This window comes from Mauremys mutica, chromosome 12 (assembly GCF_020497125.1).
Source record: "Mauremys mutica isolate MM-2020 ecotype Southern chromosome 12, ASM2049712v1, whole genome shotgun sequence".
Lineage (NCBI taxonomy): Eukaryota > Metazoa > Chordata > Testudines > Geoemydidae > Mauremys > Mauremys mutica.
In genome coordinates, this window is record NC_059083.1 from 76209915 (window position 1) to 76225689 (window position 15775).

Genomic DNA, 15775 nt, shown 5'->3' on the forward strand with positions numbered 1-15775 from the left:
ACCCCTGCCCCACCCCGACGCAGCCCCTCACCCCATCCATCCCCCACCATCACAGCGCCCCACCCAGTGCTTAATTTATAAGAAAAGAGGTGCCAGAGCTGAAGCAATGTGTTCTACATTCAGAACGGCTGCAGCAAGCCCAGCGGTACCAGGGCTATGAACCGTCCCACCCCCACCCGGCCCCGCAAACCACCCGGCCCCCCTCCCAGCGCCCCCCACCCCGAGCTCCCCGGCCCCGGCATGTCCGGAAACCACCTGCCCCCCCCAACACAGCCGCGCTCCCCCCAGTAACGTCCCTTCCCCCCCCGGCCCGGGCCACGTCCTCCTGCAAACCCCCCAGCCCCCCTCGCAGAGCCCAGCGCGGTCGGGGCAGAGCCGGGGCCTTGCTGGCTCCGGCAGCGTCGCCGCTATGGCAACCCCCGCGGCCTAGCCCGGCCTACGGAAACGGAAGCCGGGGCCCTGTCGCTCAGGGCCGCCGGGAGCGGCGGGGCGGGGTTGGTTTGAACCGTTGGCTGCTTAGCCGGGTTCCTAGGCTGGCAGCGGCCTCGGCCTCTCCGGGGCAGGGGGGTGCCAGGCCTAGCAGCGCCTGGGAGAGGGACGCTCCGTCCCCACTGACCGGGGGGTACTGAGCAGGGGCCCCTCCAGCCTGAGACCCCCCCAGACCAGCATAGGGACCCCCCAGAACAGGCCTTGTGCTCCCCTTCCCCTCCTGCTGCAGCAGCCCCCAAAGCTCCCCCGTTGGGTGCTGTGCCAGCCGTGGGAGCCCCGTGCCCAAGCCTCGACGTCGTGGACCGCGAGGTAAATGGCGCTGCGTGGTCACGGCCCAGCAGCCGGATTGAGGGGCGTGATGGAGGGAAATCGCCTTCCCCCACGTGCGAAATCCCAGCAGCGGGGTGCGAAGGTGGTTGAAGTGCTCGAAATCGTGGGGGGAAATCACATGTCATCATGGTACCTGATGCAAACTGTAGAAAAAATAAATCGGAGAGGAGAAGGGGAGAAATAGCATCGCTCCTTTCCTTGCGGCCACCTTCCACGGTTGGGCATGGCGGCTTATTTGCAAAATGCTTAGCAGCGGGCAGGAAGGTGGGAACAGGTGACTAGAAGATGTCACATTGCTTAAGTGATCTATGGAAGAGATAGCAAAGGAAACCTGTGCCAGTGGCTGAAAAGTTGATGGGCTGAGTAACATAGGTATAGTGATATATCTGTCCAACTGCTAACAAGGGTTGGGAACCTGTTTAGTATGAGGCAAATAGTGCAGCATTGTAATATATTTAGTATAACGATACTTAAATGACAGAACATATAGATGAGGAAGTGGGAGCAACCTACCCTTGGATAGAAAATTATTGAATGTTGAGTAATGCAAAGGGTCTCGTATATCACCGATGGGTGTTTATATATAATGATTTATTTGTGTAATTTCTAGTGGGAACAGCAAGCCCTAGACTACTTGTAAAGCATTGTAATTAGCATAATCTTGCTATTTTAAAATTTAGATAGAAATTAATGATAACAGGAACCCTTGGCTCACTGCATTTCCAAATTTCAGTTCAGTTTAATACAAATACCAACATTAGTATATGCATTTACAAATTTCAGTTCAGCACAGATGGAATACCAGATTAGAATGTTACATGATAGTATACATTGCATAAAAATAGTTGAAGGTAAAGAAGAGGGAGGAAAAATACATTTTCCTCTTGATATGGAATGTTATTGAATGTTGGAGCCGGGAGATAGTATGTGAGGGAGGAGACTTTCCCGCTCAGTTGAAGATGTAAACAGGTAAATAGTGCATTGGATTATAAAACCCTGATCCTCCAAAGACATCTGTGCACGTACTTAAGTTTATTCACTGTCAATGGACCCAAAGGCTAGTGGGACTTGGTGTGTCTCATGTTAAGTATGTACATAGGCCTCAATCCTACAAACACCTACATTTAGCAATGATCATGCTAACTGCGGCCTAAAATATATAGAGACGATGTAAAATGCAATCTCCTGAATGGAAAGTAATGAATGTATAAATCATGGGATAGATAATTTGGAGGAAAGATATTTGTATGGTTCTCTCCTAAGCCCCTAGTACATAAGAACATAAGAATGGCCGTACTGGGTCAGACCAAAGGTCCATCCAGCCCAGTATCCTGTCTACTGACAGTGGCCAATGCCAGGTACCCAAGAGGGAGTGAACCTAACAGTTATGATCAAGTGATCTCTCTCCTGCCATCCATCTCCACCCTCTGAGAAACAGAGGCTAGGGACACCATTCCTTACCCATCCTGGCTAATAGCCATTAATGGACTTAACCTCCATGAATTTATCTAGTTCTCGTTTAAACACTGTTATAGTCCTAGCCTTCACAACCTCCTCAGGCAAGGAGTTCCACAAGTTGACTGTGTGAAGAAGAACTTCCTTTTATTTATTTTAAACCTGCTGCCCATTAATTTCATTTGGTGGCCCCTAGTTCTTGTATTATGGGAAGAAGTAAATAACTTTTCCTTATCTACTTTCTCCACATCACTCATGATTTTATATACCTCTATCATATCCCCCCCTAGTCTCCTCTTTTCCAAATTGTAAAGTCCTAGCCTCTTTAATCTCTCCTCATATGGGACTCATTCCAAACCCCTAATCATTTTAGTTGCCCTTCTCTGAACCATTTCTAGTGCTAGTATATCTTTTTTGAGATGAGGACACCACATCTGTAGGCAGTATTCAAGATGTGGGCATACCATCGATTTATATAAGGGCAATAATATATTTTCCGTCTTATTCTCTATCCTCTTTTTAATGATTCCTAACATCCTGTTTGCTTTTTTTGACTGCCTCTGCACACTGTGTGGATGTCTTCAGAGAACTATCCACGATGACTCCAAGATCTTTTTTCCTGATTCGTTGTAGCTAAATTAGCCCCCATCATACTGTATGTATAGTTGGGGTTATTTTTTCCAATGTGTATTACTTTACATTTATCCACATTAAATTTCATTTGCCATTTTGTTGCCCAATCACTTAGTTTTGTGAGATCTTTTTGAAGTTCTTCACAGTCTGCTTTGATCTTAACTATCTTGAGCAGTTTAGTATCATCTGCAAACTTTGCCACCTCACTTTTTACCCCTTTTTTCAGATCATTTATGAATAAGTTGAATAGGATTGATCCTAGGACTGAGCCTTGGGGAACACCACTAGTTACCCCTCTCCATTCTGAGAATTTACCATTTATTCCTACCCTTTGTTCCCTGTCTTTTAACCAGTTCTCAGTCCATGAAAGGACCTTCCCTTTTATCCCATGACAACTTAATTTACATGAGAGCCTTTGGTGAGGGACCTTGTCAAAGGCTTTCTGGAAATCTAAGTATATTATGTCTTTGAAGGAGTCAACATCCCTCTTGTCCACATGTTTGTTGACCTCTTCAAAGAACTCTTAATAGATTAGTAAGACATGATTTCCCTTTACAGAAACCATGTTGACTGTTGCCCAACAATTTATCAGTAAATCACTGTTTTTAAAAATGTACAAGTGTTGTATTTTAGCTATATCTTCTGTTCCCAAATAACTTTTTATCAAAATATTATTTGTAATATTGTTCTTCCTGCTTTCCACATTGTTTTCATTTGTAAGTGGTATCTTGTCACTGACTTCCAAGTAGGAAAAGCTATTTTTTCTGGATGAATATTAGTTGTTTAATAGCTTTTAGGGAGTAATAAGATGGGTTTATTTATGACCTGTATCTTGCCAGATGTTTTTTTTATGTGTTTATTGTTCTCTCTCCAATAAGCATTCCAAAATCAAACAAACATATTGTTTGACAAACTTATCCGGAGTGTTAGCTCTTTGCAAAGGTGTGTGTGAGAATTTAGTGCTAATGAAATAGCTATATTATTGTTTGTTCTTTTTAGGTAGCTCAAAAAGTTAGTATTTGCATTTAGATATTAAGTAGATTAATAGTAATCTCTATTTCAATTTAAATTTTGCAGGTTGGCTGTTAAGTGCACAATGAGTAGTGAAGAGGAAACATGGGAGAAGTTGGATGCGGAATTTGATCACTATGTTGTAGATATGAAGCCGTTTGTGCTAAAATTACCACATAAATCAGGTAAACTGTGCTATGAATTTGCATGTAAATAAACATAACAATCAGAAATACTCTAGTTTTACTACAGAATCTTGGTATATTATGAATCTCGAGTGTAAAATAATGACATCTGTATGCATTTGTAAATGCATTCTGCTAAATAACAAATTAAGTACCACAAACCTAATGTTGCAGAGTGCATCATCATATGTGCACAACTTTTAAAGTTGATTTTTAGGTTATCTTTTAAGCACCTTTTGTTAATACTGTTTATTCAAGCTCATCCTTCTTATTTTGATGACGTAAATGTACTTTTGCATAAATATATTAATTCCTGTATTTTCCAATTAATGAATTCATTGGAAATTAAAACTAAAATAGGCTTTGTCTTGGAGATTATGCCATTATAAAATTGCAAGCATTTTTTTAGAGACCAATCTGTCAAGATACAATTATGTTTATAAAAAGAAATAAATCCAGTGCTGGAACTTTTTAAACTACTAGTACAAGTATCAGCTAAGGAGTGATGTATTATGAGTAGGTTTTCATTTCAAAATGATGCTGTAATCAGATTACTTTCAATACAACAATTTTTATTTTACCTTTGAAGCAGACATTAGAGGGAATATTCTTCTCTGGAATTGAGACTGACTAATACTCAAAATTGTTTCTATAATAGTAGAACCCTGTAAACTAAGCATAAATATGAATCTACAGAAATTAGTTCTGGAATGTCTCTCTTTTTGTCCATTTGAAAATTAAACTGTTTCCTTGGATCCACCATTATCTCATGTTCTCAGGCTGGCACACACCTTTCCTTTTAGGTGAAGGGCTGTCCTGAAAAGGCTAATGGAAGCAGAACTCTTCTGGAAAGTCCTGAGGGAAAACACTGTTCCTACTAGGGTTTGATAGTATGTATTAATAATCTCTTATCTTCAGCAATCAATAAAGGGTGCTAGGAGCCTTCTTCTCCAGCTTTGCCCTCACAGGCTGCTTTGGTTGATAGCAGTTTCCCCTCCTGCTTAATCTAGGACAGTGTTGGGGGAAGTCTTGGTTGAAGCTACATAACAGTCATAAAGGATTTTATGAATTCTTACACTTTTTTGTTTTGTTTGTTTTTAGTTTTGGGTGATATTCATGTTAGTTAAATAAGCTGGCTTCATGTCTTGGCTGATTTGAGTACCTCTGCAAAGAAATTTCTGATTACAGGAAAAATGAGTGGATTTTGGAATGGGGGCTGTATCTGGAGGGAATGAAAGATAAATTTTATGTGGCTGAGTTTAGGCCAGTGATGTTTCATAGATGTTTAAGGCCAGAAGGGACTATTGTGATCATCCAGTCTGACCTGCATAACACAGGCCATATGACTTCCCTGTATTAACTCTTGATTCAATAGCCATGCTTGAACTAGAATCTTTTAGAAAAATATCCAATCCTGATTTAAAACTTTCCAGTGTTGGAGAATCCACCACAACACTTGGGAAGTTGCTCCAATGATTAAGTATCTTCACTCTTAAAATTTTGTGCTTTATTTCTAGTCTGAATGTGTCTAGCTTCTTCTTCCAGCCATTGGCCATAGCTTTGCCTGCTAGATTGAAGAGCCCTCTACTATCAGATATTTTCCTCATGTAGATACTTCTAGACTGTGACCAAATCACCCATTACATTTCTTTTTGATAAGCTAAATAGGTTGAGCTTGTTGAGTCTCTCACTATAAGGCTTTCTCTGAACCCTCTCCAATTTATCAACACCCTTCTTGAATTGTGGACACCAGAACTGGATGCAATATTCCAGTAGCAGGTGCAATAGTGCCAAATACAGAGGTAATATAACCTCAGCACTCTTACTCAATATTCCCTTACTTATACATTGAAAGATTACATTACCCCTTTTGGCCACAATGTTGTGCTGGGAACTGATGTTTAACTGATTATCCACAATGACCCAAGTCTTTTTCCGTCACTGCTTCCTGGATAGCGTCTCCCATCCTGTAAGAATAGCTTACATTCTTTGTTCTCAGATGTGACCATACATTTGGCCATTTACTGAGATACTAAAGGTGTTGGGAGAACTTTTTGCTTTGTTTCCTTGTTCCTGACTGGCAAATGTCGTCAGGGAAGAACTAAGCTCATTGTTGGAAGAGGGGGGGCAGGGTGCCATCTTCTTTTAAGGAGGTTAGTCTGTAGTCTTGGCTCAAGAAAGTAACATTTGATCCTTTCAGTCTGGTTATCATTTAGTACTGTATTTAATCTTCCATATTTGGTAGTTTATGGGAAGAGCTGTGATAATCCAGAAGCATCAGATTTCCTTGACACTTGTATCCTTGTACAGTTCTGGGAACAGGACAGTAATTGTGTTTGTAGAAGATAACCTCTTAGTGAGGGATGAAGACCGAGTGCGTGTGTGTATGTTGATACTGCTGGATGATTCAGTTGTCCTCAGTTGTGAGCTGGTTTTGGTTTTCCTATGGCTTGCACTGGGGGAATGCAAGGGTGCTTTTGGGTAAATCTATTTCTTCCTTGCTGGCCACCTTGAGAGAGTGATGTTGGAAAATTGTTCCTCATACCTAAAGCATGCTATTATATAGCATTTCACACAGTTCAGTCTTTTCTCCCTTCATGTACAGCATGTACATGGGGACATTGGGAGGGTATGGCTTGCAGCAATTTCAGTAGACTGATGATACTTAACTTTACTTCTCTATTGTACATAACCCAGCTAAGTGCTGCCAAACATTTGGCTCAGTGTCTCACTTGGAGTTGGGGGCATTGAGTTTCAACCAGCTAGTTGTCATCCATCTGGATAAGACTGAGGTGCTGCTGTTAATGTTGGGGATAAGCAACTAGAAATTATGGTGAAGATTATATTTATTGAGGATATGTGCCTGCTATTTGTAGCTAGAGTTTGCACATTTGGGTTGTTGTTGGGTAGCAAGCTGATGTTAGAATATCACAAACCACAGTGTTGAGGAGGGTTTTAACTCATATATGCCTGATAGGAGACTGAGACTCTCTTTTGGATGTGAACCTTACTACTTTGTCAAAGAAAGATTAGATTACTGCAGTGTGCATGGGACTGTACCCTAGGTCAACTCAGAAATTGAAGCTGGTTCAGAAAGCAAGATAAACTTTAAGTGATACAGTACTCTGGGAGTACATAACACTAGTTGTCCATGATCTGACTGCACAGGCTGTCTATAAATTTTCAAATTGAATTTAAAGTATATGTTTTGAGCTGTATAGCATGGAAGTATTTCTATGGCACTCTTCTTAAAGTTAGTACGGAATTCAATTTTCTTTTTCTGTGATATTTTAGTGGATAAATTATATTTTTCCATTTGTGTTTTGTTTGACCTGAAGTTCCTTTCCATGAAAAATATACACATCCTTGTAAAATTTCATGTTCTACCTTAAAACTTCCTTTGTGCAAAACTTAAATTCTTGGTTGAAGAGAGAGATGTCTACAAAGTTATGCTGTAGTTCTTTCATAACTTCTGCTGCTCTTAGGTTTGTTCTGTTTTCTGAGAAAGTCTATTGTAATGGAATGTATTTTTCTAGAACGTCAGAGATGTGCGCTCTGGATTAAAAAACTCTGCGAGCCCTCAGGAGCAGGTGCAGGAATTATGGGTAGAAAGAATCGGAACTTGTATGCAAAATTGTTGCTGCATATGCTGAAACGAGGAGTTCTAGAAGGCCCTTTTACACATAAACCTGAACCTGGAATACTGAGAACCTTGCCTTCATATATGGTGGGTATTTATTTCATTTTTATGGAGAACAAACTTGAGTAGTTCATAAATGTAGTTAAAATTATATATTTAAGTATTCACTTTTGGTTACAGATGGAATCAAATTCTGCAGTGATTTCAGTGGAATTGCAAGGAGCGAATGTTGGCCTACAACTTGTACTGTGGTTCCATTAATAATTTGTAACTGGAGTTGGCAAACAGATTTCTAGGTCTTTGTGAATTTTTTTTATGTGACCTGTTTTGTTTTCTTCTTCAAATAAAATAGAAGTTCAGAAAGCGTGGAAACATACCTTTTTGATGATATCTGATTAAGTTGCTAACTGATATTTACAGATAACTTAAAATATGTTTAAAGGGACATAATCAATATTTTCAAAGCTAGACTTAAACTTCAAATTGGTATAGTGAAAGGAAAGAGAGTCTTGTGCTTGAAGCTTAGGGCTGTGTATTCCTGGCTTTGTTACAGACTTAGATGGGTAAATCAATTAAATACTCTACATGTACATTTAAAAAAAAAAGTGTGTATGGGGATAATGGCTCACATGGGCGTTGTGAAGGGTAGGGCCTGACTTTTAGAAATTCTGAACATTCTGCTGCTCCCTTTGACTTGAGCACTTCTGAAAATCAGTTCTTTAATTTATTAGTATTGTAAAATGCATTTAGCTTTTTGGTGTTACTCAGTGGTATTGCTACCCAATTTTTGGTTTTGAAGGGTTCTTTGAATTTTATATATGTTTGGGTTACACAATAATAAATTGATGATTGGATTGAAAAAATATTGATTTTCTATACTAAACTAACCATCTCTGATCCCTTAGGTCATAAAAAGTTTTTTTTTCCCCCCCGTTTGTTCTTTCCTCTTCCCTCCCCAACTTTAATGCCCAAAACTAAAAACCAATTAATGTTTTAGAACAATGTTTTAAATATTTCAAAACAATGTTCTCTCTGCGTGTTGAGGATGGCTTCATGAGGATGGAGCAGGGCCCCAAGGTAATGGGAATGCTGGGGTTGAAGTATTGGGCTGTGAATCTTACTATTGGAAGAGGCAGTTGGATCTGGATCATAAGGTGCTTGATTAATACAGGAAGGTTGGTCCCTAACTGGTTCCTAACATGGTATGTAGCTAAGCCTGATCCTGCTCTTCAGAGCAAGTTAGCAATTTATGACACTATTCATAGAACAGTTTTGTTAGTGATCAGGAATACAGGCTGTGCAAAGATGTTCTGTGGTAATAAGTGCTATGTAAACTTATAACTATTTTCCCTTATATCCAGGACTCAGTATTCTTGGCCCCCTATTTTAAGCATGCATTCATTGAACTTATTGGCAAACTCCCTTTGACTTTACTTGGAATGGAATTGCATTCTTTATGCTGCTACCAAACCAGCAAGTGATGATGATGATAATGATGATAAAGAAGGGTGCATATATTCCTGGGTTGTTTTTTTTTATCTAGATCTTTACAATGTTAATCTTTTCTGACTAACCGGATCTTCAATTTTTTTTTTTAAATATAGTCAATCTATTTTGATGAACCAAATTCAACGAGAGCACAGAGTGGTAGCCCAGAAGCTTTACCTGACTGGGTCATGGGAGAACTAGGAACAAGTGAATCAAAATTAGAGGAATCATGGAAATTCTCTTCTAGAGAAGAGTCAGCTTTGGTAGCATCACCATTTGTACACAGGTAAGAATTCAAAATCGGATCTATAAATAATGCTTATTAACATGTCGAATTGGACATAATCTTACTATAAAGTGCTAGTTTTTTGTGTATAATAACAATATGTTAAAAAACATTAAGGTTGCAAAATCAATCACTCAAAAGTCTGGAAGTGTCAGTATTAAGGTTGCCTGTACAATGTTAATTCGGCCCTTTGTGAGTAAGCACCATGATAGTCTTTAATTACATTATCACAAATTATTTTCCCTTCTCCACTGCTACGATTCAATTTTCCTGCCTTCCCCTCTCTCCCACCCTCTGGCTTCTGCAATCCTCCCTCTCCTTCCTCTCCCTTCGCCAGGTATTCAAATCACTTTGTTTCCTCTTCCTCCTCGTACCCTGAGCATCAAGAAGCACAGGAGAGTGTCTCCTTGTTTTCAGTTCCTGTGCCTGGCTTCACAGTGGTTTCTACAGCCAAGAAGAGCAATTGCAGGGAAAAGCCTGCCCTCCGCAGGAGCCCTGGACTCGGAGCATGCTCAGTGCAGACTCTTAGGAAATTTAGCAGCCAAATTCTAACAAGTCTCTACTGAGCATGTGCAAACTGAAACTTTTGAGAAGCTTATAATTTGGCTATATTTGGGCAGTTTGATGGAGATCACAGAGATGGCAGAAGGTACATCCCTTAAACCAGTGTGTCCTCTCTGCCAATTTTAGGTCCCTGATCCAAAGCATGGAGGTGCTAGAACTTCTCAGCAAAATAATTGTAAGAATTTTTATTCACATGGGCAAAACAATTTATTTTTCCTAATCTTGCTCTGAGAAACAGTTGAACGGTTTTTACTGAAGTAAAAAAAAAACAAAAAACCCAACATTCAGCCTAAAGCAGACAGCCAGCAAGGAAAATTTCAGCCTGAATGGTTAAAGTTTCGCAAAGTGTTTTATAAGCAACTGAAAGCAGGGTCTTATAATAGAAAGTGTTGGTCAACCTTAACTATAGATGGGGAGGTGCCTACTCCACCTCTGATAAGTGCATTCTTGAAAGCCTTTAGAGATCAGAAAATCTTCACAACCCTCTTGCGATGTGTGTAAGTGAATATTTTATATAATTTGACAGATAGGTACACTGAACTGAAAAGCCCAAGGCCTCAGAGGGAGTTAACTTTGGATGCCTAGATTAGGACTTTAGGTGGAAGTAGGCAGATCCAATGGAGTCATACAGGCAGAGTCAAGGAGGGGCCTTGGAATCAGTGCAAGTTTCTCTTGTAGGTCTCCCAAGATTCGGGATCTTGGGGAATACACTGGTTCTGGGCAATTTTTTAGGATGTTACTGATCAAAATATGGTATATGTTTTAGAACAGGAATCTTATGACATTATATAAAATTTAACAAGATGTGTATATTGTGTTGATCTTACTTCTGTCTTCAGTTTGTTTTGTGCTCTGAGCTTTTTGCCGTATAATTTAATAATATTTTATAGTCCTATTTATTATTGTGTGAAAGCTCTTTTGTCCATGTCACTGGAAAATAGTTTTAACTAAACAGTGAACGTGGAAAAGGAACAAACAATCTACTGATGTGAGGGATAGCTTAGTAATATGGAAAAACAGTTGATTAGTTGACTTCTGCAGGAAACTTTTTAATATAATCAGTTTAGGAGCTTTGGGAACAGCTCGCTGAATTACAGTCAGGTCTCCAGATCGACACTTGGAGTTGCTGAGAGTATTGATCAGCTATCAGATCTCTGGGTGCCTAACCTGACTTTTCTTAATGAACTAAATATAAAACTTACATTTCTCTTTTAGCAAATTGATTACCTTGGCAAATGTGATGTTTTGACTAGAAATGTCTTTTGGATTTGTTTTTATTGATACGTTCTCTGTTAGAAAAATAGATTTACTTATGTTTCCCTTATATTTAATTCATGCATGTAAGGAAGCATGCTATTCTGGGCTGTATTCTTCTTCAAACTGCAAATTCTTCTGCAGTCTTCCCTAAATCTGTAGCTCTTCCTTTAACCAGACATATGAGGATGAGGTAATATTTGAGATGTCAACTGGTGTAGTTTTATCTCCTCCAGTTGATCCAGTACAAATTAATAAATATAAAACCTGCTAAACAAACAGAAAAGCGCACAAGAAACTTTTATTTCACACGTGTATTTTTATAGTGAATAATTTATTGCAAATTGGAACTGAAGTTTAATGCCGCCTCATAAATTTTACAACCACTTCTACTTGTCCTTTGAAAAAACCTCTTTTAATCTTAAAAGATTTTTCCCTCTTAGTGTGTTTTTGATCACTTTATAAAATCTTCCTTTACTTAGACCTTTTTGTATGTGAGGCATTTCTAATGACATTTTAGATTATGCTGTTTGTGTGCTAGCCCTTTTTTATTTTTTATTATTAAAGATGCAGTCTTTTTGAAGTCTTTTTCTTGGGGCTCTGTTAAGTAGCTCTTTCGTGTATAAATCCTGTGTAAGACTTTGGAACATCCTCCTGTGTTCTGCTAGCAGACATTTTCTCTCAGTGCAGTAGTTCAAAAGTGGCTATGCTCTGATAGCAAAGATTGGCCACAATTTTCAAGTCTGGATGCTTACAGTTAGGAGTGAAATCCTGACTCCATTGACTTCAGTGGGTGTTTTGCCATTGATTTCAGTAGGGCCATGATTTCACACTAGATACCCAATTTTCAGAGGCACTGAACACACACATTATTTATATTTAGATGATTAACAGTTCTCATTCATTTGCACACCACTGAGCCTTTGGTTTTTAAATCCACTATTTTTCTCTCATCTTAAGTCAAATGTTTTTGCCTGTGGAGGCTACTTTTTTTTAATCCAGGCACAAATTTATAGGAGTAAAACTTTCAGAAGTCTTATTGAAAGTCTATAGAAAAGTAAACATGATTTTTGGCTCCTAAGTCAGTCACTTAGGGGCTAAACATTTTACCAGATGGCTTCACGTCCTTCTAACAGTGACTTAAATTTTGGGAATGTCTTAATGTCCATTAAACCTGAGATAACACATGTATCACATTTGATACTCTTAGTTGGTCTTTCGGTTGCCTTCGCTTATGCTCACTGATATGGACTTCTTATCTTGAGTGTAGATGCCAAGCATAGATGCAGAATATCAGTAGTTGCCGTGAGAGTCCCGGCACTTCCATGTTACTCTTCTAGGTTTTGTCATACATCTTGACACTTCTTCCCAAAAAGAAATGTCTAACTAGAAAAGGAAAATAAAATACATATGGCTCAATTAACCTTTTAGGCTTGGCCACCCTTGAATATGGGGTGGTGTGTAGCTGTGCCACCCTAAAAATAGAACCAGAAAGGCTTTGGGCTTTAGAGATGCCTCTCTGAGACATGATTCCTCTTTAGCTCCCCTTTTATTCTCAGAGTGGGGTTGAATGGGGTTGAAATATGTTGCATTAGCACTGTGCAAGATGCAGCATACTCCTCCCCTCTTGCATCCAACCCACTCTGGTAGTCAGTGTGTGGGGGATGTGGGCTGGAGCCATACCTCCATCTACTTTCAGCCCTCCTTTCCCCCACTCCTTTTCTCTTTCCTCTGACTTGTTTGCAGGGAGGAATATCAGGGAGCACAACCCCTTCTCTCTACTCATATCTGGACCCAAGGTCCAGATACGTCCTATGCAACTGCACGGGGATGTGTGGTGGTGGAGAGTCGTTACCTCATTTTAATCTTCTGTGTTCTACATAACACTAAGATATATTTCTAGACCATAGCTGGCAGCTGTTGTGGCTACTAAGAAGACAGATGTTGGATCTGGTACCTGAGAATCCCTCTAAAGTTCCATGCAGTCTGTTAAGTGATTGTAAAAATGACACCCCCTTACTCATTAGATCTGGTCTCTGTGTGTATTCAGATATCTGCTTGCTTGCTTGCTTGCTTGCTTACTATATCTTCTTACTTGAGAGGGGGGAAACCTTTTACTGCTGTTATCCCTGCAGAATCAACCCAGTTCAGGCAGTATGAAACTGTTGCTTTTTCTGACTTGCACATCAGCAGAAGAATCATTAACTAAATTCTACGTGCCAGGCCATCTGCCCAGATTATGCATCTAGTTAAGCCTGTGCAACAACAGGAAACAAAGTTGCACAGATGACACTGAGGAGTAGGGAGGTGTGGGAGGTCTAGGTTGGATATTAGGAAATACTATTTCACTAGGAGGGTGGTGAAGCACCGGAATGGGTTACCTAGGGAGGTGATGGAATCTCCATCCATAGAGGTTTTTAAGGCCCGTCTTGACAAAGCCCTGGCTGGGATGATTATGTTGGGGTTGGTCCTGCTTTGAGCAGGGGATTGGACTAGAACCTCCTGAAGTCTCTTCCAACCCTAATCTTCTATGATCCTATGATATCCTCTGAGGACAACGTGGTTGCATGGGTGTAACTAAAGAGCAACATTTGGCCTTGGAATCTTTACAGCAAGTGAAGATACGTGATGCAAAAAGAGCATAACATAATTTTCAGATCTCAGTCTGTGTTTGCCATGATGGTAAATAAATAAGCCTCATTCTACTTCTAAATTGAGCAAATTCAATATTAAAATTGTGACAGTAAATGTGGAACTCCATTATGACATTTTTTTTCAAAGCCACTTTTCAGAGTAGAATTGCACCTTCATAGAAGATTAGGGTTAGAAGAGACATCTAGTCCAACCCTCTGCTTAAAGCGGGACCAACCCCAACCAAATCATCCCAGCGAGAGCTTTGTTAAGCCGGGCCTTAAAAACCTCTAAGGATGGAGATTCCACCACCTCCCTAAGTAACCCATTCCAGTGCTCCACCACACTCCTAGTGAAATAGTGTTTCCTAATATCCAACCTAAACTTCTCCCACTGCAACTTGAGACCATTGCTCCTTGTTCTGTCATCTGCCACCATTGAGAACAGCCTAGCTCTATCCTCTTTGGAATCCCCTCTTCAGGTAGTTGAAGGCTGCTATCAAATCCCCCCTCGCTCTTCTCTTCTACAGATTAAATAAGCCCAGTTCCCTCAGCCTCTCCTCATAAGTCATGTGCCCCAGCCCCCTAATCATTTTCGTTGCCCTCCGCTGGACTGTCTCCAATTTGTCTGTATCGTTTCTGTAGTGGGGGGAGGGGCAAAACTGGACGCAATACTCCAAATGTGGCCTCACCAGTGCCGAATAGAGGGGAATAATCACTTCCCTTGATGCTCCTACTAATGCAGCCCAATATTCCGTTAGCTTTTTTGGCAACGAGGGCACACAGCTTCTCGTCCACTGTCATCCTCCGGTCCTTTTCTGCCGAACTGCCGCTTAGGCAGTCGGATCCCAGCCTGTAGCGTTGCATGGGATTCTTCTATCTGAAGTGCAGGACTCTGCACTTGTCCTTGTTGAACCTCATCAGATTTCTTTTGGCCCAATCCTCCAATTTATCTAGGTCCCTCTGGATCCTATTCCTACCCTCCAGCCTATCTACCTCTCCTTCCAGCTTAGTGTCATTTGCGAACTTGCTGAGAGTGCAATCCATCCCATCATCCAGATCATTAGTGAAGATGTAGAACAAAACCAGCCCCACGACCGACCCCTGGGGCAATCCGCTTGATACCAGATGCCAACTAGACATGGAGCCGTTGAGCCCGACAATCTAGCCAGATTTCTGTCCACCTGGTAGTCTATTCATTGAGTCCATACTTATTTAACTTGCTGGCAAGAATACTGTGGGAGACCATATCAAAAGCTTTGCTAAAGTCAAGGTATGTCAGGTCCACTGCATTCTCCATATCCACAGAGCCAGTTATCTCATCATAGAAGGCAATCAGGTTGGTCAGGCATGTTGACTGTTCCCGATCACATTCCTCTGTTCCAAGTGCTTTAAATACATGTTGTCCTGTAAAGCATGATCATGAATTGTGTGCTTTGGCAGTGTAGCGTTAGTCTGCAGCTAGTGGCTAGCAGGCAATCAAAAGCACAAGATACTCACTTCTAGAAGTGGGTACTCATTCAAAGAACACATCTATTTTGTGGGGGGGAAAAACTTTAATTTGTGCATTACGTTTTTGAAGAGGAATAAAAATGGAGGAGAAAACCTGGGTTACTTTTACACTTGGCAGTTCTTCTGAGTTACGTGTTAAATTCATAAAGAGAGTTTCCACTTCACATAAACTGAGTATAAAAGAGAAAATATTTAAAACATTTGAGCTATGCAAGGGGTAAGGAAGGGCCAAATGAAGCTTTGTTATCTGTAAAAAGAAACAATATTTCATGGGAATAGTTGATGTATAATGTGTCTC

General features: G+C 40.4%; 1 protein-coding gene across 5 annotated transcripts in view; it reads left to right on the forward strand.

Annotated features, from left to right (window-relative positions):
- Positions 1 to 465: 465 nt before the first annotated feature.
- The window catches only part of CEP112 (centrosomal protein 112), a 271084-nt gene continuing 255774 nt past the window's right edge, over positions 466 to 15775 (forward strand). For 2 of the 5 annotated variants that reach the window (XM_044984032.1, XM_044984034.1), the window contains exons 1-4: positions 471 to 798; positions 3985 to 4103; positions 7640 to 7830; positions 9348 to 9517. In XM_044984032.1, coding sequence (XP_044839967.1) covers positions 4004 to 4103; positions 7640 to 7830; positions 9348 to 9517 — 461 coding nt within the window. In that variant the 5' untranslated portion in view covers positions 471 to 798; positions 3985 to 4003. Of the gene's footprint in view, positions 799 to 3984; positions 4104 to 7639; positions 7831 to 9347; positions 9518 to 15775 lie in introns of all 5 variants that reach the window. The other 3 variants (XM_044984035.1, XM_044984036.1, XM_044984033.1) reach the window with 3 other exon arrangements.